The following is a 25,981-nucleotide window of genomic DNA, read 5'->3' on the forward strand; positions in this document are numbered from 1 at the left end:
CCCCGCTCTGCCACCCCACAGCACCTCGCCTGGCTCTCTACAAGAAATAAAGGCCGGGGAGCAGCACAGGAGGGGTTTTGCAACCAAGCGGCCGTGCCGGGATCCTGCGCTGCTGTGATCCCATAAAGCCACGGATCTACGGAGCTGTGCCTCTGTGCCTCTGTGATGCTCTGGCTCTCTGATTCCATGGCTCTCTGATTGCTTGGTTCTCTGATGCTGTGCTGCTATGGTTCTGTGGTGCTACATTCCTACGGTTCTGTGATTCTGTGGTTCCAAGGTTCTGGGGTTTTATGGTTCTGTGTTTCTATGACACTATGGTTCTAAGACTGTCTGGTTCTGTGGTTCTCCGTTCCTGTGTTTCGCCATTCCTGTGATTCCCCATTTCTGTGATTCCCCGTTTCTGTGACTTTCCGTTTCTGTGATTCTCTGTTTCTGATTCTCCGGGCCCAGGAGGATGCCAGGGCAGCACCTCAGGGCCCTGCACCCCCCGAGAGGGCCCGGGGCTCATGGGGCGACCCAAGTGGGGCCGCGAGGCAGGAGCTGGGGATCAAGGACCTCGAACTGCTTTATTCCATTTGGGGATAAAAACATGGGTTTTGTACTGCTTTAACTGGACAGTGGCACAGGGACAACAGGGGTGGCGCTGAGGGGAGCCCCTCACTTCACCGCGGGGCTCCGCAGCCCCCACAGCGCCTCCCCAAACCCCAGCGGGGTCAGCACCATGGGGGGGGAGGCCTCCAGCGGCCCGCCATGACACGAGGGGAGGCCCCCGCGGAACTACACTTCCCACACCCCCCCGCGGCTGCGCAGCGAGCCTACATCTCCCAACACTCCCCGCGCGGCGCACGGCCCCCTATGCACCGCCGAACTACAACTCCCAGCACGCTTTGCGCGCTCGGGGTCCGCCCGCCCTCCTCCCCCCCTTTGCCCCGCGGCGCCCCGATAAAGGTTCCGCGCCGCCCGCCGCCCTCCTCGCTCAGGCGCTGCCCCGGCGGAGCAAAGCGGCGGCGGCGGCGGGGGTCGGGGAGGCGGGGAGGGGGTGGGGGGGGGGTGGTGAGGCGGAGAGACCGGAGAAGGAGGCGGCAGCGTGGCGGAGGCCGAGCGCGGCCCGCGGTGGGGAGGGGATAGCGGGGCGGACCCGCGGGCCATGGAGGGCGACGGCGCCCCTTCATGGCGGGGGCCCGGCGGGGTGGTCCGCGAGCTCTGCCGCTCCTTCGGCCACTACAACCGGCACCTGGCGCGGCTGCAGCACAACCTGCGCGAGACCAAGAAGTTCTTCCGCGACGTCAAATACTCCCAGGGGCACCCCTTCGCCTCCGCCGCCACCGGGGAAGGGTCCCCCCCCTCCCCACACTCTGCTGCCACCGCTGCTGCTGCTTCTGGGGACGGCTCCGCCCGGGATGGGGGTGAGGAAGGGGCCGGGGGTGGGTTTGGGGTGGGTGAGGGGGGATGAGGGGGGTTTGGGGGCGTTGGGAGGGGCTGGGGGGGCGTAGGTGGGGGTGGGGGGGGTGAGGGGGTGCGGGGGAAAAAGGGGGCTCTGAGGGGTGCGGGTGGGGTGGGGGTGAGGGGGGTGTGGGGTGGGGGCGAGGGGGGTGTGAGGGGGGTGGTTGGGGCTGGGGGTGAGGGGTCTGGGGGGTGGGGGGCGGTTGGGAGGGTTGTGGGGGTGAGGGGGGCTCTGAGGGGTGTGGTTGGGGCTGGGGGTTTGGGGTGGGGGGGTGAGGGGGGTTCTGAGGGGGCTTTGGGGATGAGGGGTCTGTGGGGTGGGGGATGGCTGGGGGTGTTGTGGGGGTGTAGGTAGGGTCTGAGGGGTGTGGTTGCGTGCGGGGGGCTTGGGGGCTGTTAGGTTATGGGGTAAGGGGCAAGTAGGGGGTGTCTGGTTGTGTTGTGGGGGTGTAGGTGGGCTCTGAGGGGTGCAGGTAGGTCTGGGAGCTCAGGGACTGTGGGGTTAGGGGCATCTGGGTGTGTTGTGGGGGAGCAGCGGGGCTCTGAGGGGTGCAGCCCTATGGCAGGGTGCTGTTGAGGGGCTGCAGGCAGTGCTCTGGGGTTCGGAGGGGGGCTGTGGGGTTGTGGAGCACGTGCAGGGAAGCGAGGTGACTTGGGGTGGAGGTGAGAGGGGCTGTGGGGGCAGGTCAGGGCCTCGGTGAGGACTGGAGGGGGCTGGATCCTGGGTGGGGGTGGGGGGAGGAAGGTGAGGTGCCCCCGGCGCGGGGTGGGCAGCCGTCAGTCAGCGGGGGCATTCATTCATCCTCTTGATCTTCATCTGGGGCTGTTGACAAACATTGCTGCTGCTCGCAGGCCTCCTGCTGAGCGCAGGTCCTTCCTATTCCATAAGACTGTCTTGTGAGGAGAGCTGAGCGTGACATTAAATATATATAAAGATCTTCTTTATGCGTTTCCAAATGCTTCATGAGTCATCTCTGCTGGCTACTCGTCTGTGCTTGTCTTATGCTTACAACTCTGGCTTGGAAATTGAAGTGTTGTTGAGCTCTTCTGTCAGGCTGTGTCAGAAAGGAGAGAAGTGCTGCACGTGAACTTTGGGAACAGAGGTGGAGAGCAGCCTAAAAACCTGGGCTGTTTGTTTACATCTTTCTGTGACTTCTAAAAAGCAGGAACTGGTGGGTTTCGCTTGCTTTCTATTAGTCTGGGCGCTGTGTGAATGGCAGCACCCAGCTGGAGGTGTTCTTCTGGGTACTTTTGGGCCAGCATTGCTGGTCATGTACCAACTGCGTCCCAAAGTCTGTTTGTGGGGCTCTGTAGGTGTGGAGGCCTCGTTAATTAAATCTTCCTGACACAGATATGCGTTTCACCAAGTATCCTGCCCGTTCTTCTTACCACAGGGTGCTCGAGGCTTTCTAGTTCTCAGATCCTCACCTTGACCTGGTTTGAGTTTGTACTTCAGGCGGCACGGGCTGCTTTAGGCCTCGTTCATGCGAGCGCTAATAACAGTGTAGGCTCCTGGGTTGGGCTTCCAGACAGGAGAAGTTGTATAACGTTCACCGTCCTTCAAAATAAAACTTAAATCGGCTTGAAAGCAGCGGATTTGAATGGCAAGATGCTCTAGGGGGGTGTGGAGCAAGGTGATAAACGTGCTCCAGGTTAGGTGGGAAGCCGAGGGGGCAATCCCGAGGGGAGTGTGGAAGGAGGAAGAGGATGAAGAGCAGGGCTTGGTGAAGTGCTTGCCTGCAGTGAGGCGCCAGCAAAATAACTGAACCAATGCGATTCTGTGTGTGTGTGTTATAAAGGCATGAAAAGACACAGGCCTTTGAAACCTAGGGCATTGATACAGGCTTTGTGCCTGAATAACCACCTCTGAACGGAGCTTCTTGTTTCTCGGCAGTTTTAGTTGTTGATTTCCACCGCTCTCTGAAACTCAGGGGATATTTTCTCCGTTAACAAAAATTTTTTCCCCTTTCCAACATGGGGAAATGAGTTTAAGAGGCGCGTTTTGTGCCGACTCCAGACTCATTTTCCTAGACTCTGCCCTCCAAGTGGTTTCGAAGTGAGAGGCGTTTTGATAAAACAGTTCCCAAGCCTGCTCGCAGGGCGCTGCGCAGCGTGGAGGTGTGGATGCTGATGGTTTGTGAAACGAGTCAGAAACGGGAAGTGAAACGGACAGGACACTGCCTGCCTGCAGCTGAAGTGGAAAAATAAACTGCGAAAGTAAACCTCGATGTCTTGGAAACAAAACAAATGTGTAGATTCTGCTTTTGAGACACCTGCGAAGCTGTTGGAGCAGCGCGGAAACGTAACTGCCCTCTGAATCAACAGAGGTCGAGCAACCTGAACACAGCCTGGGCTGCTCCCTCTGAGAACAGCCCCAGGGACCTGCGAAGCTGGGCGATGAAAGGAGCAGATGTGGCCCACCTCCCTCTGAGGAGGGTGCCAAGCAATATCTGGCAACGCTGGAACGTCATTGATCGTGTGATTCCTCGGTGGCCTTAGCACCAGGACATTTTCCTTAGGGTAAGAGAGGGAAAATAACTTCAAGGGAGCAAAGAAAGAGAAGCACTGAACAGAATACTGCCTGCTTTGTCGTGAATAGTGTGGTTTTTGTTTTTTTATAGTGACTTGTTAAAGTGCTGTGCCAACCCTGCGCCTTCAGCCTGGGCAGATCTGACTGCTGCCTTCTGAGTTTTCACCTGGTTTCCTTCTTGGTGCTGTTAGCTGACCGGCTTTCTGCAGAGTCAGTATGAACCAAATCTTAATTACGGATTCAGTAACTTTTTTTCTTACTGTATATAAAGGTACTAAGGGAAAAAAACAGCAACTGTGCTTTGTGCTAGCTGTATTTTTCTATAACCAGCACCCATGCTTTGTACAAGCTGTGTTTTTCTTTGTTCTGTGCTTGAAGCAGTTGAAACTCCTTGACCTAGGGCCCTGAAGTGTTTTTTTTCTGGACGTTTCTTGCTTTGCTTTGGAAAGTAATCTGAGCTGTGCCTTTTGCTCAGGTAACTGCGGCATCTCCAGAGCTCTGGGTAGTGGCTGTGGTGTTATTTTAAGGTGTGTGCTGGGAGAGAAGCCCTGGCTTGGAGGAGTTCTTGTCCTGGTGCTGCACTGAGCAAGGGTTAAGATGGGATAAAATGAGTTAAAATGGGGTGTTTCTGCCTGTGCTCCCCAAAAGGCTCATTGGGATTCCCGTTGTGCTGGCAGGTCCAGACAGGAGGTGAGCTTCGGGCCTGGGTGCTGCATGGAGGGGTGGCAGGGAAGGTTCTTGTGCAGAAACTCCTCAAATAAAGACGGTGGAGAAACGAGATGGCAACAGTCAGCTTTCCTTAAAAAGGGGGTGAGCGAAGCACATCTTCGGTGTCCTGCAGGTTGGGCAGCTCCAACCTCAGCTTGTTTTGCCGAGACTTGGGCCGAATTCTGGGGCGAGCCTTGGTGAGAGACTTCCTTGTTCTCGCACAGGCTGCCTTTCATCCGACGGGCTTTAATCGGATGCACGCGCTTGAGGACTCCCCTGCAGCCAGTCGTTTGAAGTGTTTATCACATGTCTCCCAATGGTACGATGCACGGGTGCAGCGCAGCACCAAGGGAAGGCTTTGATAAAGCCCTGCTCCGGACAGGAGGTGCTGGGGCAGACGGGAACCTCGCCGCGTCTCCTGGAGAGGCGAGTGGTGAATCTGCTCTTTGTTCGCTCCGTGCCGCTGGGCTGGGGGGCTGTGCTCTCCCCCAGCTTGTCCTCAGCTCCTCGCCGAAAGCAACTGCAGGCAGCTCGTCCCGTGGGGGCCATCGCAGGGAGGTGGTGTGCGAGGAAGGTGTCTGAAAGAGGTGGTGTTCGTACCTCCCTCCTGTGCCTCGGTGACTTTGGCTGAGCTGCTGGACTCCAAGCACCTTGTGTTGGCATTTATATGCAAGTACAGGACGAGCAGAGGGAGAAATCTGCTGGTTCCTTGTTAAAAGCCCCCATAAAGGGGACTTTGTGGCCTGTACAGCTCCTTCCAGAACTCCTTTTTTGTGCTCGATACCTGAAGGGCGAGCTTGGCTTCCAGCACGGTTCCAACAGATGTCACTGGATCAAAGAGATCCCGCAGATGAAGGTCTAAATGTGCCCCGGCTGGGTTTTTGCTGCTTTCTTTGTGCACTGCCGGGCAGATCCTGCCTCTCAGCCACTTGCCGTGGCCTCTGCTGTGGCCGCATGGGTTGAAAGGCTTGTCTGAAGGCAGCTCCAAGAAGTGATGCCTCCCGGAACCTGTTGCAGAGGTTTTTTGGTGTGCCAGAGGGACACGTTTCCCCAGGCAGGGCTCGGGGGGTCTCCAGGCTGTTGGTTTATGGGGTCAGGTTGTGGGGCTGAGGTGCAGGGGCTGTGCCTGTGTGGGATGGGGTTCCTACAGCAGGTCCCTCCAGACCTCGGGCTGGGAGGAGAGACAAATCTTGGGGTAAGATCCTGAAGAAGCCTGAAATTGGCTTTAAGACATGAGCAGCTCCAAGGGGTGCTGCTCCTGGTTTGAATTATTTTAGCTAAAATAAAGGAGCGTTGCCCAAAGGAGTGCCTGCTGCCTGCCCTTCGCTTAGCAGCAGTGCGAGTGTCCCGGTGGATCAGGACCTTGTTTTCCTGGGCCTGGAGATGCTGAAACGATTTTGGGTGCCAGAAGGTGACTCACAAAAGGAATTCTAATAACCACGGTGAAATGGGACCTTCCCCTCCAAAATCCCTGCTGGTGCTGCTCGGCGCCGTTCTCGCTGCTTTGCCTGGTGCCTGGCAGGCAGCTCCCAGGCTTGGCGGCCGCTTTAGGATTTGGTGTTTCGTTCCCGGGTGCCATCTGCTTTCGGGTCTGGAAGCACGGGCTCTGCGGTGGAACACTGGCTGGTTTGTACTCAGGAACTGTGCTGAAGGGCAGCAGATGGGGGAATTTGTTTCTATCCTTTTATTTATTTATTTATTTTTGTACTACCAGAATTATTCCGTGGCCGTGTGTAAGGTGACGCAAAGCTGCTTAGGCTTCAGCTGAGATGCCTGAGCGTGGGAAAAGCTGTATTTAGCACTCCTAAAAGAGCCCAGAAGCTAAATTCAATGCCGAGAGTGTTTTCTCCAGCCTTACTCTAGTAAGGCAAACGCAGGGAGCTGCAGCATCGTGGACTAAATTGAAACTGGGTGAGGAGAGCAACTGCGGGGAGTTTTGGCTCCCCTGCAGCAGACAGATGAGATGCTCAGTAGTTCCCTTCTGCAGATTAAATGTTTGTGAAGCTGATAATATCTGGCTGATGGAGCTGATTTAGATCAGCTCTATAGATTGTGTCCTCTGGGATGGGAAGGAGAGAGGTTGGCAGCGCAGCCAGGGCGAGGAAGCTGCTGCTTCGTGTGTTATAGACCGCGCCGAGAGCCTGCTGGCTGCTGGCAGAGCATCTTCCCTTGGGCTCAGCGCTGCCAGGCTGGTGAAAGGCACAACAGCTTCTTTTGGTGCCGTGGTTGTGTTTCCATCGTGGGGGATCGCTGGCAGAAGCTGTCAGTTCTGTCATTTGCAGGAGTGCCTCTTCCTGAGGCTGGAAGGGAGGTGCTGCTGCTGTCACGCCGGCGTTCTCAGCCTTTGGTCAATGAGTTTGTCGAGGATGCTCTTAGACGTGAAGCGTGTACCCCTCGTGAGTGTGCATGGGGCTGTTCCCAATTCATAGCTGGTGCATTTATTCCTGCTGTAAAAAAAAACCTGGGGAGAGGTCACTGTAGGGCCCCTCCAGGCTTCCTTGAGCTCTGGAGCAAGGTGAAACGCTGTTGCACCCCCCGGGTGAAATCAGCCCTTTGGTTGCAGCTGGGACAGTTGTTTCCTCTTGGCTTGTAGGGCCTAGGGTTAATCTTCCACTCACCTGCTTAAGAGAGCTCTGTGTAAACACTTTCTAGTGAAATAACCGGGGGGGAGCTGTAACAAACGGGCCTGACTTGGTGCGAACCAGGCGGCTGCGGACGGCCGTGGCGATGCAGTGAAAGCACTTAAACTGCTGACGTGAGCTCCAGGGTGCTTAGGCAAATTCTTGGTGCCGTGGGGCAGCGATGTCTGTGCTGTAGCATCCAGCTGGCTTAGAGATAGGAGAATTATTGTTCAGCCAACCTGTTCTCACGCAGTCTGTCCTCAATTTCAGGGCAGAACTTCATTTCCTTCCCTCGCCACGAGGAAGAGCACCTCCAGCGGACCGTGAGCTGGCACCCTTGCCTTCTGATCCTGGGCCAGAACTGTAACGCCAAGTGCCAGCTACTCAACATCCTGCTGGGGGAGAAGCTGCTCCCCACCACCAAGATCAGCAGCGAGGAGAACTGTAAGAGGCGCCGGATCCGTTTCACGCATGGGACACAAACGCGGCTCAGTCTGGCTCTCCCTGAGCAGTACGAACTGGTCCATATGATGGCAGCCCACCGGGGGCAGTGGGACACGATACCAGAGGAGGACTTAGAAATTGGTGGGGACAGCGAGGATCCTGCTCACCGGATAGCAGAGCTGGAGGTCATGCTGCCGTACTCGCTCCTAAAGGTAACTGGGTGTCTGTGCACCACTGCGGTAATGAATTCGTTAAGGTGTCACAAAATTATGTCCCTAATAAAGCTCGTGGTGTCAGCTCTCAAGCACAGGAATGTTCCTACTTAGCTAAAACTGAAAGCCTGGTGTCTTTTTAATCTCCATCCTAAAGGGCTTGTAAGGATAAAGCTGCTTAATTCCAACTTCTGGTAGAATGAGCTGACTTCACGAGAGCGGCTCTGACGCTGCTGTGATGTCAGTCGAGGGTGAAGGCGTTAGGAAGGAGGTGGGAGCCTTTTCTCAGGGCTGTGTGTGTGATCTTGCTGGTACGTTGCTTTGTCAGCCACCTTTCACTTACTTGTGACCCACACTCCTGTCCTGGAAGCATTGTCATTTGGTGCTTAGCAAATATCTTCAAAGACAAGTGTTAAATTTCATTTGTTTTTTATAGCTTCAATAAGCTTTCTTTGCATTTCAGATCTCACACCGAGGTCTTGTTGCAGTGTAACACAACCCAGAGCATTGTACTCTGGCAGTCAAACATCCACAGTAACTTATTCTTACCAGTAAGTTGTTTTTGTGCAAGGAATCCGATCTGTGTTCACACAAGTAAGAGTATGAACTCTATAGCTGAAGAGTGAAATGTCAAGGTAACATTATTTTGGGCATCTGAATTGGGACGTGATTGTAATTAGGCACAAAATTGAGACTTGGTCTGTCTTCACCAGCTTGTAAAGCTTTACGGACCCAGACTGCAGCCGAAGTTAAGCCTACCCTCATGGCAGCAGCCAAGTCAATGCTATGTTGCAGGGTGTTTGTGGCTTTCCATATCCACTGAAAGAACAGAAATGCCGTGTTTACAGACTGTGCCCAGCATCCACCACCTTCCTGAAGAGCACCAGATCTGGTGCAGCAATGTACATGCCTGCTCTGGATCTGCATGTAAAATCCTGCCCTGCTATTGCGTAAGGGTATTACCTTCACATGAATTTCATTGAGATGGCTTCATATGGGTCAGTGTGACCACAGTGCTGTTCACAGCCCTCCTTACATCTATATTTCTCACGAACGACAAAGATCTCTCTGTCTGGCCCTGGTTATATTTAGGACATTTAGATGAAAACATCTACTCAGATTAATTTGAAAAGGGTTGGTGAAATAACAAGCTCTTCCACTAAAAGGAGAGGGAGGGTGAATCACAGCTAGCCTCAGATTGAGTCAAAGGATTCCTTACATAAATTTTAGGGACTAAAAAGGAATAACAAAGCTATATTTTTAACGGTTTTAGGAGGGTTTAGGCATTTTAGCAGCTCATCAGGCTAGGGATAGCTTCTTGTTAAGTTACTGGAGTCCGGTGTCCTGCTGAGAGCCGTGTCTCTTTCACCCTTCTGGCTAATGTGTGTTTTCTAGCTCTGCCTAGCATGCACCAAGACAACAAAGTTAAAAATACCAGCTAGTCATGGACACGGCTTCTGTAATTAATGGAACATATATCTGGAACAGTCACGGATGAGGTTTGTTGGACATGATCCAAAACTCTGTCTGCAAAACTACTCTGAGAGAGCTTCTGCTTTTTATTAACTTGTGCAACAAAGCTGGTAGCCTAATAACAGTTGCGTGCTTGACAATAACATGATGGTCAGTGCAGATCTCAAGGATTTAGACTTGCCCAGAAACCAGATAGCTTGGAGGAGCTCAGCACCCTTTTGGGCAGAGAGGGAGGGAAAGAAATCTGATTTTTACCCCACCTGACACCTAGAATTCCTGGTTTGTGTTTTGTTTTTTCTTCCCAATAGCAGAGTGCTTACAATATAGTAACTGCTTCGTGGTAACTTTATGCTCTAGGTGTTGGGAGGGCAAGGAGACCTGGCAGTCTTGCTGGTCTTTAAATGTTTCCAGGTCCTTCCCTGTGGGCAGTGTGAGATGAGGATGCTGTTTGTGTACTGCCTTTGATTTTTGACATTTGAAATCGCATTCATTCTGCGTGATGGCAACACTTATCTGCAGTGGGATACCATTCAAGGGCACTCAGTGGCTGTAGGATCTGGGGAATGCTCTGCAGCCCTTCAGGCCTAAACATCTCTTCCCAAAAGCCTTTAATTGCCCGGGCCGGCTTGGCCACCTGGGCTGCACACTGTGGTTGTGTGCAGACACTCGGTGCTGACTCATGCTTCGTGGGGCAGGCACTTGCTTGCTAAATCTAAACTCCTTAGCCACTGCTCCAGTGGGGAAAGGTTGACAGGACTGAAATATGTATGGATTCAATCACAAAAGTATGGAATGTGATGGGGTTCAACGTAAAAAGCAGTACGCGAGTGTAGCACCCTGCGTTTGGTCTGATAACCCCTCGATGCCTGGGCTGGGACCATGCTTGTTTTGTGCTGCTGGAGGATGTCTTAATCACAACTTGATTTGCGGAAATAGGTGAGGAGGAGAGAGCCAAAAAACCCTTTGCTTGGGTTGTCTGCTGGGAGAACACTAGCTTGTGCTATGTGAATTTAGTTGTTTTTGTTTTGTTTTGTTTTGTTTTTTTGTTGGTAAATGATCAGGGAAGAAAAACACAGGCAAAGCTGCTCTGTTCCTTTGGGATCGCTGTGTGCAGGAATGCATCTAAGTCATGGGGAATAATCCCTCAAGCCAGACAGATTATTAGATTTGCAGTGGAAGTAAACAAGTCGGTTCTTTCCCTAAATCTTATCAGTTGTGCCTTGATGCCCAAACAGACTTCTGCGAGGCAGTGCTTTTCCTCTGGATGGTGCAGCTGAATCAGAGCAGGGTGGCTGAGCTGAAAGCTTCCTTTTTCATGCCCTCGTTTTGCTGTGCGCTTCGTTCTACTTTGAGCCTTGGACTCACAGTTTTAGCCAGGGCTTTTAGGGAAAGAAGAAAATTCAGCTGCTCTGGCAGAGCTGGAAAATGCGTGAAGAAATGCAAGCTGGCTATGTGAGCTGCAACAGAAAATGAAGTTGGAGTTTATTGTTGTGTTTCTGAAGGTGCTGTAGCAATGATTCAGGTTGTATTAATTAGTAGTTGTTACGAGCAGCAAGAAGTGTGGTTACATACCTATGGAGTTATTTTTAAGTACATCCTGCTTAAAATATCCTCCTGGAGAGTATTTTTGACATGTTGGCTGTGATATAGAAACTTCTATATCACTTCTGTTCTGCCTGAGATGCTCTTCCCTCCACGCAGCATTGGGTTCGCTTCTCAGCACCTCAGTTAACTAAACACTGATTAAACTGCCCAAAGCTGAGTGAAACAGGACAGGCTCCTGTTGGGATGTGGCACATAATTCCTCACTTCCAAACGAGTTAACAAGAACTTAGCTGCTGTCTTAACCTTAAAAAATGGCACACCGCAGTGGTCCCGGGGTGCTTCAGTGGGACTCAGCTCGTCGTGTTGGAGCTCGAGACCTGCTTCCTTCTGGGTTTTAACTTTTGGGTTGGGGATGTGGGAGGCAGCGGTCATCCTGGCCTCGCAAGTCCACTTCATGCTTGAAGTGGAAGAGCTGTGACTTTGCGTACCTGGTGCTCAGATTTCTAGGTAGAAAGCTCTGGTATTTAGAGAAAAGAGGACCTTTTAGTTAAAGAAGCTGTGACTGAGGTTACTTCACAGCAATTCCATGCGTACAGCTATGTCAGAGGTGTTGAAGCATGTTCGCAGTGCGTGACCTTGTGAGAACCAGCTGGGGAATTTCAGGAATCTGCTGTGATTCACAGGTAGTCCCCATACAGACCCCGTCCCCAGCAGCTGCACCGGTGTCAGAACTTCTGCAGGACATCACCAGAAAAATAAAGGCGGGGGAAGAAGAGCTGCTAACGTTCCCTGGAAAAGCCAGGAGAGGCCTCTATGGCAACAGAAGGACCAGTTGCTCTGCACTCTGTTCTCTGTTGGTTTTCTCCCTGTCTCCTAGAGACAGCGCTGGCTTCCTCCTTTGTTTACAGGCGCTGGCGTTGAGTCACCGGCCCGGGGAGCATTGCAGGCTGCACAGCCCCTGCTGCAGCTCGGTCCCGTGGCATTAATGACTTCCTGCTATCCGGGGGAGCAGCTCGTACTTGTGGTCAAGGCATTTAAGTAGCTCTAGGGAGAAATGATTGAAGAAGGCTTAATTATAGCCCCTCGTTGGGAGCTGGGGACTTCGGTTTGTCTTCAGTTCAAAGCCTTCAACACTCGCTTTCGTTATTTTAGTGAAGTGATGCATGAAATGCCAACGCTGTTCTCACATACCCCAGGGTGATTACCATCTCCTTGCTTGTAAGAGAGAGGAGCGGTCTTAAAAGTGCCCTTTTTGAGTAGGATCGCTAAGAATTAGTGTCAGCAGGAAAGCAAAACGCTGGGTAGTAAGAGAATAAATGAATAAAATCGTCGGCTTTGGCTGGATTTGCAGAATGTCACAGCTCAGCTTGTCACAACCATGTGTTCCTCCTCCCAGTCCTTTGGCTGGGATCTCTTTGGAAGAGGTTGGTGGTGGCAGTGGTGGGTGGTGTAGTGCTGTCTGCTACGCTGAAAACTGACAGCACGAACATCTCAACAAGCTGCAGATCAGGTAAACATCAATGGGAGGTTAAGAGTATTTATTCGGAGAGGTTGTTGCAAAATGGGGCAGGCATAAACCAAAGAACAACAGCAATTCTCTGACAGCACCTCCCTGGGAAACCTTTTTTGAGTTTTGTTCTGAACTAGGCCAAACTTTAAGGGTGCTTGGTGCAAAATAAGAGTTTTGGAGTCAGTGGGCACTGATTAACTCCTGGCTGCATCTCTGCCCCTGGGCTGTCATCAGCCTTACAGGGAGGCTATGTGCTAAGGCATGCTCCTGTGTGTGAGATCCCATAACTGTCCTAAAGGGTGCGAGCGTATTTTGCGCTTTGAGAATGAATTGCCGTGCATTCTTGCCTCTGTTAATGTTAAAAAGGATCTGTACCAAACTGTTTTTTTACCTTCTTGCTTGTTAGGAAGTGGACGTTGTGGTAGCACCGTGTCGCGGATTGCAGTCTGCTGAAGCCACCCTGGGAGAGTACATGAACCAGGTCTTGCTCGTGGTCATCTTTGCCATCAGTGAGGCTGAGCTTTCATCTTCCGACGAGAACGAACTGCGCGAGATCAAGGAGAAGTTCTCGTTGCCCATTTTCTTCTTCAAGGTGCCGGAGTCAGGGGTGGAGCTGATCTCTCCCAGAAAAACTGACAGCGAAAAGTCCTCCCTCTACTGCCAGCTGATGGACCTGGAGTACCTGAGCACCAACCACTGCAGCTGCGGGGCGCCCAGTCCTGACGCCGATGCCCAAAGCATGTTGGTGGAGCAGTTCGAGAAGCTCCGTCTGCTCAGCACTTTTTCCAGGCAGGTGCTTCAGAAGCATCTCGTGGAGGCAGCCACCAGCTTGAACGAGGTGCACTGCCGCTGCCTCAACATCTTCATCAATCAGGCCTTCGACATGCAGCGGGACCTGCAAATCACCCCCAAGAGGCTGGAGTACACCCGCAAGAAGGAGAACGAGCTCTATGAGTCTCTGATGAACATTGCCAACCGCAAACAAGAGGAGATGAAGGACATGATCATAGAGACTCTCAGTAATATGAAAGAGGAGCTCTTGGAAGATGCTGCTAATATGGAATTTAAAGGTAACTCCTGGCAGGAGGGTGACTGGAACAAATTGGTTTGGGGCTTTAAAGGAGAGCCATGGGTGATGGTTGCAGTCTGCTAAGGGATGGTTGAGTGGTTGTCCAGACAGGTGGCTCTGCAAGCCAGCTCAGAACTGATACACAAAGGGATTAGTTCTGCAGTACCTACTGGCTAGAAAGCACTGGCCTTAAATTTGAGGTCTCAAAATATGAGGTATTGGTTTCTTATAAATCAGATGGATTTTCCCCCTTCTAGCTCGCTGCACGGTTTTGAGTAGGGTATTTTGCTTCGCTGTTTTAATTCCCTGTTCTGCAGAAGAAGAAAGTAAGTCTTAACTTTACTTCAGCAAGTGTGCTGGGACTTGGGAATAAACCTGTCCTAAGGAAAAGAAGTTTAGCTCTAGCAGAGAAGACTTGGCTTGTGCTTTTTGCTCGATTTTCTTTGGGAGAGATTTGCATTAGACTTCTGAGTATAGAACCTGCTAAGATGAAACCCTTTTGGGTAGGTAAAAGTTTTTGTTTTTTTTTTAAAAAGAAAGTGTGCTCCTGAAGCATGTACATGCCATTTGATGTGTGGTTCTGGGAAATGTGGGGGTTCTCACTGCATCGTATAGTACTGGTATTTCTAGGAACACAAAAGCTGGAAGGATTTGTGAGGGTGTTAGGTGTGAAGGGTGACGTGCCATCTAATTCCTGGCTGCAGGAATGCGTGGCTTGTCACAAACACCAAAGTGACGGTTTGAAGGTTGGTACTCCACAGCTCTCCTGCTTGCTAAGCGCAGGTTTGCTCTAACAATTGTTTCTCTTCAAAGGAAACGTGCTTCTCTGGGCTGTAGGGAAAGACTTTTCTACTTAAAATCAAAATAGAACTGTAGCCTATTGACTTAGAATATAAATTATTCTCTGTGGTGTGAGAGGTCAAAATTGTAGATAATTTTGTCTTGCCCTATTTTCCCTGAATTTCAAACCGCAATGCTATGTCCTGGGAGGGAGAGGCGAGAGAAATGGTGAATTATGATTAATCCTGCAGGTTAGCATCTCGATCTTTTTGCTTCTGCAGGTGGGGAATTGATGAGATCTTCCCTGTTTCTTGACATGTTTTTTTTGTAGTGCCCTTGGAAAATGTGTTCCTCATAAAGAGCTGCTTTCAATCCTAACACCGATTTGTGTGCTAGGAGAAACAAACAAACAAAAAAAACCTAGCACGTGTTAAGGGTCCAGTCAGTGTGTGTCAATTCTACCTGTTTAGGGCTGCTATTACTCCATTATCACAGGGGTAATAATCATTCCTGGTATTTTGTCTGTCTCCCTAGAAGAGACACTCACCTACACAGAGCTGGGGCACTGCTGTGCCCGAGTTCAGGTTTCTGTATTTACAGAACGTTTAGGGACAGCACAGGCCAAAACACCTGCGTACATACTTGTTTATACACACCAATGAAACAAGAAAAATCACTTCCTGAGAGCCAACAAGATGCTACGCTCCATTTGGAGTAGTATCCTAAAAGGAGGAAGGTGTTATTTTGAGGAGCTAATGCCATCTGCCGATTGCTGCGTTTGTTTGAAGTCGGCTAGAACTGTTGTTGGTCAAAATCCAAAGATCTGCAGCTCCTCGTAGTAATCTGGTTCTGTTCAGACTGGTTGCAAGGCACGATCAGTGATTTGCTCTGTTTGTTTAAAAATCCCAAGTGATAATCAACCTTCTCAAGGTTCCAAGAAAAAAAGAAATCGGGTAACCAGCTCGGCTGGTGTCTCTCTCTTCATAACATCTGACATCCAGCAGTGCTTATGGATTGTGGCGTAGCTTGGAAAGAATTTCCTGACCTGTTATTTTTTAGATAGAAAACCGGCATTGTGCTTCTCTAACTGCCCTCTAATTTCCGAGGTGAGGGTAGCCGTGTCCTCACTGTACCACTGTGAGGGTGGAGTGGCTGCAGAAGGCTCGGATGGAGCCCGTTGGGCGTTGCAGCATCCTGCACATTGAAACCCCAAGGAACGGCAGCAAACATCACAATACTTTCTTTTCATCGTGGTCAGATGTGATTTTTAGCTTCCTTGAAAATGGAGTAACCATAAGTGCATTCTTGAAGTTACTCTGATGCTTTTGTGTGTTCTGGCACAGCAGAGCGAACTGAAGGAAGATCTGTAGGGTTGGTTTGGGGGCCACGTGTAAAACTGGCGCTGTGGCAGTAGACAGGCAGACTGACAAACTTCAATCCTCTGCAAACAGCTGCTCTGTGGGTTCTTCTGTTGCTCATAGGCTTCTTTGTATGAGCTAAATGTTGCTTGCTTCAGGTTATATCTGAGTTTAAAGCAAACAATGAGCCTCTGAAGGACCAAAATAGCAAAAAAGCCTTTGGAGCAGCTCTCTGGAGTGGCGCTGTGCTGCTCTTCTGCAAAGCGTTCACAGCAGCTTTCAGTAGCCAGTGTTGTAATGGCAATGTGCTGAGTACAAAAGATTCCTCTTTTCTTTTCTTCTGTGCAGATATCATAATTCCTGAGAATGGGGAACCTGTTAGTTCCAAGGACATAAAGTGTTGTATTAAGCAAATTCAGGAACTGATTATTTCTCGATTAAACCAAGCAGTTGCCAACAAGTTGATTAGTTCAGTGGACTATCTCCGAGAGAGCTTTGTAGGGACTCTGGAGAGATGTCTGAAGAGCCTGGAGGAGTCTTGGGAGGTTTCAGTGCATCCTGCAAGGAATTTGGAGAAGTCGAAGGATGTTTCTGTACACATCACAAGCAATTATCTCAAACAGGTACGGTGGCTCAGATGGCTATCTGGAATGCCAGAGTAGTCTTTTTTTTTTAATCCTGATGTAGCAAGGGTGGGTGGAAATGCAGATGCTGAGTGACATTAGAGAAGCACAGCTTTATGGTGTGTGTGGGGGGGACTGGTGTCATTAAGGGAGGTGCTAAAACTTGGGAATGGTTTTATTCTTAAATTTTCACTTGCAGGCCTAGCACTTACCCTTCCTAAATCGGTGTAAAGTGAACAAATCACAGCCTAGAAACACCTATGAGCTTAATAAACATAAATGAATTGAACTAAGTGAATCGTGGAGTGCTCCGTACAGCATCTTTTCTCATTTTTTGGAGGGTGTAGCAAGTATTATAGTGCGTGTAGCTCACAAAATTCCCATACTTTCATCTTTCCCCTGCTTTCCAGATTCTGAATGCTGCCTATCACGTTGAAGTCACATTCCACTCTGGCTCAACAGTAACCAGGATGCTGTGGGAACAGATCAAACAGGTATGCACATGTGATTACTTCTAGTAGGTGTCAGCTTAGTGAATTTCTTGGTGCAAAAAATATTTGAATGCTCATGTGTTCCCTCTAAACCTAGGCTTTGGGCACATGCGTTGCAAAGCTGTTGCTTTCTTGCTTTGCACTAAGGCTGTGTGCATAGTTTTATTCCTGGGAATGATAATGTTTAATTTAAAGCAAATACCCCTTTAATGTTTCTTCCTTCTGTTCTGAAACAGCAAAGGAATGAAGAAGAGTATTTTGAGACTTTTTGCTGTTTATATTTCAGATAATTGCTTGGGTTTGAGGGTTTCTTGCATTTTTCATTTGTTTTGTAATGCTTCTCGATTCAGTTCAATTCACTCTTCTCCCTCCAGATCGGACCAGACTTCTCAGGTCTTTACTTTAAATTTGTCTGTTTAAACACCCATCTTTCTGAAGTTCTTGCTCTAAGAGCTGTTGATGACCTACACGGCCGTCCCCCTCCTGAGTTTTCTGTATGGATGGCTGAGAGGAATGTGGGTTTTCTCCCAAATAGGTGCAGCGTGGACTGAGTAGTAACAAACCTTCAGATTCCTTCATTGGCACAGGGAAGGATCCAGACTGGGTGTGAAGCAGCTGGATTTTTGTGGCTTCTAATATAGGGCGGAGAAGGGCACCTTAATCACCCAGCAATTTAAGGGAAGTGATACATACCAGCACCTAGGACTTCCACACCGCTGTGTCCGTCCACAGAGCTGCGTCACTGCAGCTTCCTCCATTTGAGGAACATCTTTCTTCCCGAGGCTCTGGCTTACTGCGTGTGCTTACAAGCTGAAAGCAGCCTGTTCTGCTGTGAGCTTTGAAGCAGTTCAGAACTGTCTTCCTTAAGATCCCTTTGTTCAGGGGCATTTATTCCATTATGGCTCCAGATGTTTCTGTAGCCTGATCAAGTCCCCCCTTGCTGGGACTGATCCAGCCCTTGCCCTGTACCACAACTGAGGCTGTCCAGGTGGTGGCTGTGTTACTCCATGCCCTCTTGGTCAGATTTGAAAGGGTGACTGGCTTGTAAGAATGGTCAGAGGAGATATTTAGAAAGATCAGATCTCCTATTGTATGTATGCGCGCAACGATACTCTGATCAACATCTCTAAATCAGTCACTGCAAGGTAACTATTTAACCTAATTCTGTGCAAATGCTGGTATTGTTACAGGGTGTCTAAGGAATTTGGGTAAACTGACTGGCCTTTTGCTTTCCTGAAGTACTGCCTTAATTCTGTGTTTTTTTGTTTTTTTTTTTTTTAACTAGATAATCCAGCGGATTACGTGGGTCAGCCCCCCTGCCATCACCAGCGACTGGAAGAGGAAAGTTGCCCAGGATGCTATCGAGAGCCTCAGCGCATCCAAGTTAGCCAAGAGCATTTGCAGCCAGTTTCGAACCAGGCTAAACAGTTCCCACGAGGCTTTTGCAGCTTCCCTGCGACAGGTGAGTGAGGGGCTGTTAAGATGGAAATCCTGTTTTGTACATTGATGCTCTTAGAGGATTTTTAATAGCTGAAGGAGAAGTTTGTGCAGTTAACACTGCTGTTCTCTCGGTAGCAGTGCTAGAGCTGATGCAAGTGCCCTAATACAAGATCCTATTTTTAAACGAGGGATGTTTTAAGTAGGATACTCTACTCAGTTGTGCAGGACCCTCAGCCTTCTTATACCACTAGGGTTTTGGACCAGGCAGGATGACAGCTGTGTGTGATACCTCTTACAGCTAGAAGATGGCCATTCTGGCAGGCTGGAGAAAACAGAAGACCTGTGGCTGAAGGTGCGGAAGGATCACGCTCCTCGGCTAGCACGACTCTCGCTGGAGAGCAGATCCCTCCAGGATGTGCTGTTACACGGTGAGCGCTGTGCTTGATGTTCTCAGTGTTCCCTTCTACGCCCTCCTAGTTCTGAAGCAGTCAGTGGGTGTAAACGGGTGGGAGGGATGTTTTGCTTTGCACTAAACCACTTCAGCGAGCCTCCATCTGACACATACCGAGTACCTTGAGCTGTGCAGCTGCTAGCCTGTGAAAAGCTCCAGGCTGCCAGCCTGCCTGTGTACCTCTTGTAGAACACGAAGGAATAAACACATTTTAATTTCTGATTACGTGGCTGTTGTGCCTTCCAGGCAAACCAAAGCTGGGCCGTGAGCTGGGCCGAGGACAGTACGGCGTGGTCTATCTGTGTGACAGCTGGGGAGGGCATTTCCCTTGTGCACTGAAATCTGTTGTTCCTCCAGATGAGAAGCACTGGAATGACCTTGCACTTGAGTTTCACTATATGAGGTGCGTGTTGTAAGTGCTTTTCTCATTCCGTACGGATGTCCTTAAATTCACTGCTGCAAACAAACATTATTTGCGTAGGCAGAGCCTTGCTTGCTGTATTTCTACTTCGCACTCAGTGAATTGACCTCGTGAAATGCCAAGCTGCAGTTTCTAGCAGAGGCAAGACAGTTTGCTGGTGTCATTGCAAAATGCAACAGGCACACAACGGTGGGCAGGCAAGCTCTTTCCTGTCCTAATCTGATTCTCTGGTATCTATACTGTTCCAATGCTTGCTGGTTTTCAGATTAAATTAGAATTAGTGGAGTTTGATAGCAAACAGTTCTTTCTCCCTGGATTTCTGGTGTTCTTTTTCCAATCTTTGTCTTCTCTAAGGTCACAAAATAAAATGATGGGTCTGCACTACAGAAACTGACTTAGTCTTCAGTTAAATTGCTGCAGGCGGGAGCTGCAGTAGAGGCAGCTGAAATAATAGTGTTTCTTTGGTACTGCAAGCTTTAATAGGCTTTCCTGAATCTGATTAGATCAGATGGTACTATACTGTTACGGTCATCAGAGCTGTGGGTGCTGTGATTACACACGTGATATGGGGATAGCATTGGTCTAGGTGGATCTTCCTCTTGTTGTACTGAAGTTGCAGCTACTGGGTGCTTTTCCTTTAGAAGATGAGGCTTGGGGCTGGAGAGAAGGAGATAAAAACACCACCTTTCTGTGCTGAACTTGTTATAGGTCTCTACAGTCACACGAGCGGCTCGTACATCTCCATGGTTCTGTGATAGATTATGGCTATGGAGGAGGTTCCAGCATCGCCGTCCTATTGATAATGGAACGGCTGCACAGAGACCTCTATACAGGACTGAAGGTAACAGCAGTCTGTGTGTGTGTGCATTTTAATATATGCATTTAAAAAAAAAAAAAGCCTAAATATCTGTTCATCTGTGAAACTGGCTGTGTTGAAGTGAAGCAAGAGGTGTGGTTCTGTCTGCCACGTCCCTCTTCTGAAGGGGAAAATTCTGTATGCTAAATGCAGGGTCATGGATTTTTTATTATACAGATATTTATATTTTTTTTTCCTGGGGTGTTCTGGGGTTGTACACAGCATCAGAACTAGACTTCATTGGTGCAGTGGTATATATTCCTTGGTCTCAGTCTGTGTGCTGGAACATCTTGTATTGCTGCAATGTCAGAAGTCATGTGGCTTTGCTCTTGGCCTTCCTGTCTGCCTGTTCCTTGGGCTTTCACTAAGCTCTTCTGTCTGTTTCCTGAAGGTTTCTAAACTCCTCAAGTGTGCTGTGGCTACAGCAGCATGCCTATTGTTGTTAAAAGGTAATAAGCAAGACCACCACCTCTCAACCTGGTAAAACCAGTGCATTGTGAAAATAGGAGTAGCTCCCCTTGCTTCTGTTGCCTGGTGATTTTTTTGGGGAGGATGGTCTTGCAAGAGTTAAGAGTTGGATTTTGATGTTTTCTTGATAAGTGGAAGTCACTTTTGCTTACTCTTATTTATAGAAATTGTCTGTGTTTATTTTTCCAGGCTGGGCTAGAATTAGAAACACGATTACAGATCGCCTTGGATGTGGTTGAAGGAATCCGTTATCTTCACAGTCAGGGACTTGTGCACCGGGATATCAAACTTAAAAATGTCTTGGTAAGGAAAACTTTTGATCTGACTAATCCAGAAGTTTTATGAGGCCCTTTAAGTGGGAGGGAGGAGCGTGCTATAAATGAAGTAATAGCATTATTCATATATCACGAACTGAAAGATTTTATCGTTAGCAACAACTGGTCTAGCTCAATTTCAGTCAGAGCCTAGGGGAAAAGGAACAGTAGAGTCTCTTCTTGAAGGTAGAGAGCTTGAGCTACAAGTAAGGCTTCTGGTTCCCAGCCTTATTAAGCCCAGACCACACCCTCTGTAGAAGACGAGTGAAGACATGTTTTGTTGCTGAGCTTAGCTAGGAAAGTGTCAACGAGCAGCCGAGCAGTCGGAGAAGCTTACTTGAGAACAAATGCTCAACCCTTCAGACAGACATAGCTTAAAACTGTAATGTTAAAAAGCAGTAATACTGCTGGGAAGTGTGATTCTCAGTTGCCTTTGTATGAATTCTTCTACAGCTTGACAAAAAGAATCGAGCCAAAATCACTGACCTGGGGTTCTGCAAACCAGAAGCTATGATGTCTGGCAGTATTGTAGGCACACCTATTCACATGGCTCCTGAACTTTTTACAGGTATGCGTGTGGATTGAATCCACTACTGTCTTACTTTGACTTGTATTTTGCAGGCCGTTACTTTAAACGAAGACATTAACTTGCTTATGAAGGGAAAAATTATTTAAAAATGGGTCAGAAGACTGCTTACAATGCATAATATGTATTGTTTTTCTGTTTTTTAAGTCTTAAATCTTTGCTTACTTGAAAGAGGAGAGACCTGTTGGATTCAGAAGCTTTGCTGAGGTGATCAAAACTCTTACAGTTGGAAAGTTAGTAGTTATTAGGTGGAAATATTTGGCTTTCACAGGTTAATACCTCAGAAAGGATCCTCTGTTTTTTGTATAGCTGCTGACTAAAGGGTTTCTGAGCTGTTGTGAACACTTGGCATATGTTCACATTCACTGTGTTGTGCTTCTGGCAGGCACTTTCTCTAAAATTGAAAATTTCCTATGCAAGCATCCTGCAGTAGCACTTAAAGGTCCACATCAGGTTCAACAGAGTCCTTCTGGCCTGAGATGGTTTCCCTGCTTTGACAAAATTGCAACCAAACTGAAGCAATCCTATTTGTGTTAACCTAGAAAATATTATTCAAGTGGTTCTCAGCACTAACAATGAAATACTTGTGACTAGCAGCCTAGATCTTGATCTTACAAAGACGTGAGTATGGGCTTAGCCCTTACGCACTTACTGTGCTCAATCTTTTCTTATTCAGTGGGTGACCTTGCTATAAACCAGTACCTGCCAAACTTCTGGATTGAGAGGCTGCTGTTAGGTCTACGAGCCTCAGTTGGGGAGCTGCTGGTACACGTTAAGTGTACAAATTCTCTGAGAAGGGAAGGTCTTCATTTCATCCCTCCGCTTTTAGCAGTAACTCCTGTTATGCTGCTAGGCTTCATACAAGTCCTTCCTTCTGGCAATGAAGTTGTGGTTTTAATATGAGGATGTGGAACGCTGAAGTAGTTTTGCTTGGTTTCTAGTGATGAAGATATTTTTTTTGCCCTGCTGATCAGATATATTTATTTGTCCCAGGAAAATACGATAACTCAGTGGATGTTTATGCATTTGGCATTCTGTTTTGGTACATTTGTTCGGGACATGTGAAGTTACCAGAAGCTTTTGAGAGATGTGCAAGCAAAGATCACCTCTGGAACAACGTCAGAAGAGGTATAAATGGCTTATGTTGAACTCTGTTGGGTGACACAGTGCTTGTGTAAAACTTGAGGGGAGGTGAGGAAATAAATTTTTATCCTCTTGTTAACTGAAAGGTAAAAATACAAGTTGTATTCTTTCATTGACTATCTAAAAATTGAAATTTATTTATATCTTGGAAACATTCTACTGAAAACCTAGCTGAAATCAGCAGGGATATAAGGAGCAGGCTTTCTTTTAACTACCTCCTCGCCATAGTGTCACAGGAGCCGTGCTAACACCACCTAAACTAACCCCCGCGCAGCAGTTCAATGCTTATGATGTAAACTGGATCCCAGAATCAGCCAGCCATGGCCTGATTCCCTCAAGAATGCTTTAATCCCTCGCAGCTCCTGGAGGCCATGGAGATCTGTACATTCAAGTGCTAAAAGTGCAGCTTCCAGGAAGCTGTCAGTGGTGGGCTGCATGTTGAATAAAAGGCTGATGGTTGTTCCCCAAAATATAAACTTAGTTTCGCATCAGGCCGCTGTAGGGTTAGCTGGGTACTGTGTTCTGAGGTAGCTCAATCCTTCATGCTGCAAGGTGATGTCAGAACGCTTTCACTGCTTTGTGTCCTTAGTTGCTGTCCGTATAATCTCTCCCCTTCTCATGTGAGAAAGATTAACGCAGATGAGTGAATCTTGTGTTTGGTCAGAAGGCCACGTACACTGCACTCACTGCTTGTTCCCATGATGAACTTGCTCCCAAAAGTACTATTTTATTTATTTTTTTTAGCTGGGGAGAGTACTCATTTTGTTTCCAAATAGTGAAGAGGAGCTTTTCAACCTGCACCAAAGAAATGAACATCATCAGACAGTTTTCTGTGCTGGTTGATGGTAACTGGGTGCCTCTCCCTTTTGCAGGAGTTCGCCCAGAGCGCCTTCCCGTGTTCGATGAGGAGTGCTGGCAGCTGATGGAAGCCTGTTGGGATGGAGATTCCTCCCAGCGCCCTCTCTTGGGGATTGTTCAACCTATGCTGCAGGGGATCATGGACAGGCTCTGCAAGTCAAGCTCTGAGCACCCAAATAAAGGGTTGGATGACTCTACTTGAAAAGGAAGCACAGAAGAATTCTTGATTATGGGAGAATTCTGAACCCCTAACTCTGCAGATGGCTTCTTCAGATGCAGCTTTTTGTGGCTAACATGAGTGGGACAGGTAATAGCAACCAAAAGGTTGCTTGTAGAGGTGCGACTCTGGGCATGTTTCATCTTGAACAGAGGCCAGAGAAATCTCCCTGGGACACCCTAATGATGCTAGTTACCCCGCTGCAGCTTTTATTACGGAGTGGCACAAGTAAAATAGAAAATCCACTCCCTTGAACTGAAAGGGGTTTTTGCCAATCCCACACAAACACCAGTCAAAGAAAAGCATCTTGTGTGTTTGGGTAGCATCTGTGTTGCTCCGAGCTGATCGTGACAGTCTTTACTCAGTAAAGTAAAAGCTCTCTTCCCATTAACTGATGGCCCTAGGTGGCCTTCAGTCAACACGGAACTATCCCAATCACTTAGATTGGCACCAATTACAGTGCAGTCAGAGTGGAAAAAAAAAAAAAAGAGGCTTTAGGCTTGAAGGTGTTTAGAAGCTAAGAGTGTCTATCTGTATTAGCTTCTTGCAACACTCCAAATGTTTACATTGACAGGAGCAAAGCTTCCATGTTTTACCTAAGGGGGATTATGTACTGTTCCACTGCAGTTAAAATACCCCAAGTTATAAGCTATTTATCTCTTATGTACCCTCCACCCCTGAGTTCTGTAAACAAGCTCTTTTCTGGTAGTTTTGCTTCATAACCGTTATTTAAATATCTGAAGAAACCTGACCTTTCTTTTTTACAGTCTTCTGGTAAAATGGAAGACTGCTCAGAGATTACATATTGTAATAGAGAAACATAAAGTCATTACATCTAATGACTGTCCATGGGGGAAATGCCAATTCATTTTAATTAAATTTGGGCTTTGAATTCGTTGTGAAGGCAGTAACAGTTTTAAATTGTGCTAGCTACGACAGATGTATTTTTAAAATAAGGTTTCTTCAGCTTTTTTAAATTCACATGCTTGGTGAGAGCATAGTTGAGGGAAAACAGGTCATTCATTCTTCAGTAGCTGTGTATTGTGGCCATGTCCATTCATCCGATTGCTTCACTCTGGGATCTCTAATTTGGCTGTATTGAAAAGAATAAAAAATGGGGGGAGGGAAATCCTTGCAAGGAAGGTATGGGTTGGGATGATCCTGGTGCCCTTACGAAGAGGGCTTCTCTTGAAAATATCCTTGCCCCTTGTCTTTTGCATTTCTAGGGCAACATTCCTGTGGGGTGGAGGCTGAAATAGAAACTGCACCTTGTTTACTACGTGAGGAAATAGTGAGTTGGCAAGTTCTCCCTAAGCTTACTGTTCTTCCCAGCTGCAGGGGATAGTCACCAGTGGCTTTGTTTCCCAGGAAAGCTAACATGCTGCATCCAGAATAGTGTAGGCATGTGGAATTCCTGCACCCTGTTGCTGGAATTTATTGTCTAGTACACAGCAAAAATACAACTGATAATCTGCCTGTTAAACAGCTTGAGCAAAGGAAAGGGATACATAACCCTGCAGTATTAGTTTAGTTTAAATCTTCCCTTCTTTGTGCAATAAACAGAATTAATGCTTTTTTTTTTTTTTATATATATAAACATTTTTTACTTACCTGCATGTGTGGGCATTTTTCTGGTCTGGGATGGCATTACCAGGGCGGTTCTGTACAGCTACAGCTTCTCCAGCTGCCCCAGCCCAAGGTGCAGCGACCAAGAACCACATGCGCAGAAGAACGAATACTTTTCCGAAGTAGAATTGCGAGGCATTTCACTGCCTTGGTGCACGTCCATGCCACCAATGACACTAATAGTATTAACTCTTTTACTGTGTGTGGTGGTTAGTAACCTTACCTACAACTAGGAGAGTCGACGTCAGTCTCTTGCGGTTAATAGAGATAGCTTATGTAAATAATAAATGTATGAATAAAATTTAAACCTCTGTATATGCAATTCCAGAAATGTCTTGTATAGCTTTTCCTATGTACTATCTCCAGGCACTTATCTCATGCATTTTTTTTGTTTGTAGCTACGTTGATGTCTTGTTTCCATTTGGTTTGTCTTCTTGCATGTCCAGCATCACCAACCAGCAGGTTTACTCAGACTTAGCACTGCTGCTCCTCTGCACTTTTTTTTTTTTCCTTGGGTATAAAGTTCTTCCTGGCTCAAAAGAAGTTGAGAGGCTTCACATGTTCTCTGTTTATCCTTCAAATCACTGTCACTTAAAGCAAGGAAAACAAAGCTCATGATAACTCAAACATTCTCCAATCCCATCCTGGTGTGCAGCTACATGACAAGAGGGGGAAGTGGGACCAAGCCCAAGTCCTGTTCACCTTGTGCAGTGACCTGAGCAGGTTCTCTTCTCTCAGACAAGGCTACCTTTACAGTTTTGTCTGCTGGAGATGTTTGTTAAAATATGTTTTAA

At 48.2% G+C, this 25,981-nt stretch overlaps 1 protein-coding gene across 1 annotated transcript; it reads left to right on the plus strand.

Annotated features, from left to right (window-relative positions):
* Nucleotides 1–1,010: 1,010 nt before the first annotated feature.
* Nucleotides 1,011–25,624, plus strand: DSTYK (dual serine/threonine and tyrosine protein kinase). Its single transcript, XM_027444844.3, has 13 exons — nucleotides 1,011–1,406; nucleotides 7,573–7,958; nucleotides 12,893–13,556; nucleotides 16,042–16,316; nucleotides 16,727–16,810; nucleotides 18,093–18,269; nucleotides 18,546–18,675; nucleotides 18,945–19,101; nucleotides 19,828–19,960; nucleotides 20,633–20,746; nucleotides 21,211–21,325; nucleotides 22,337–22,471; nucleotides 23,359–25,624. The coding sequence occupies exons 1-13, from the start codon at nucleotides 1,148–1,150 to the stop codon at nucleotides 23,544–23,546; spliced, it is 2,817 nt and encodes a 938-aa protein (XP_027300645.1). The 5' UTR covers nucleotides 1,011–1,147; the 3' UTR covers nucleotides 23,547–25,624.
* Nucleotides 25,625–25,981: the final 357 nt, after the last annotated feature.

This window comes from Anas platyrhynchos, chromosome 27 (assembly GCF_047663525.1).
Source record: "Anas platyrhynchos isolate ZD024472 breed Pekin duck chromosome 27, IASCAAS_PekinDuck_T2T, whole genome shotgun sequence".
NCBI classification, from domain to species: Eukaryota; Metazoa; Chordata; class Aves; order Anseriformes; family Anatidae; genus Anas; species Anas platyrhynchos.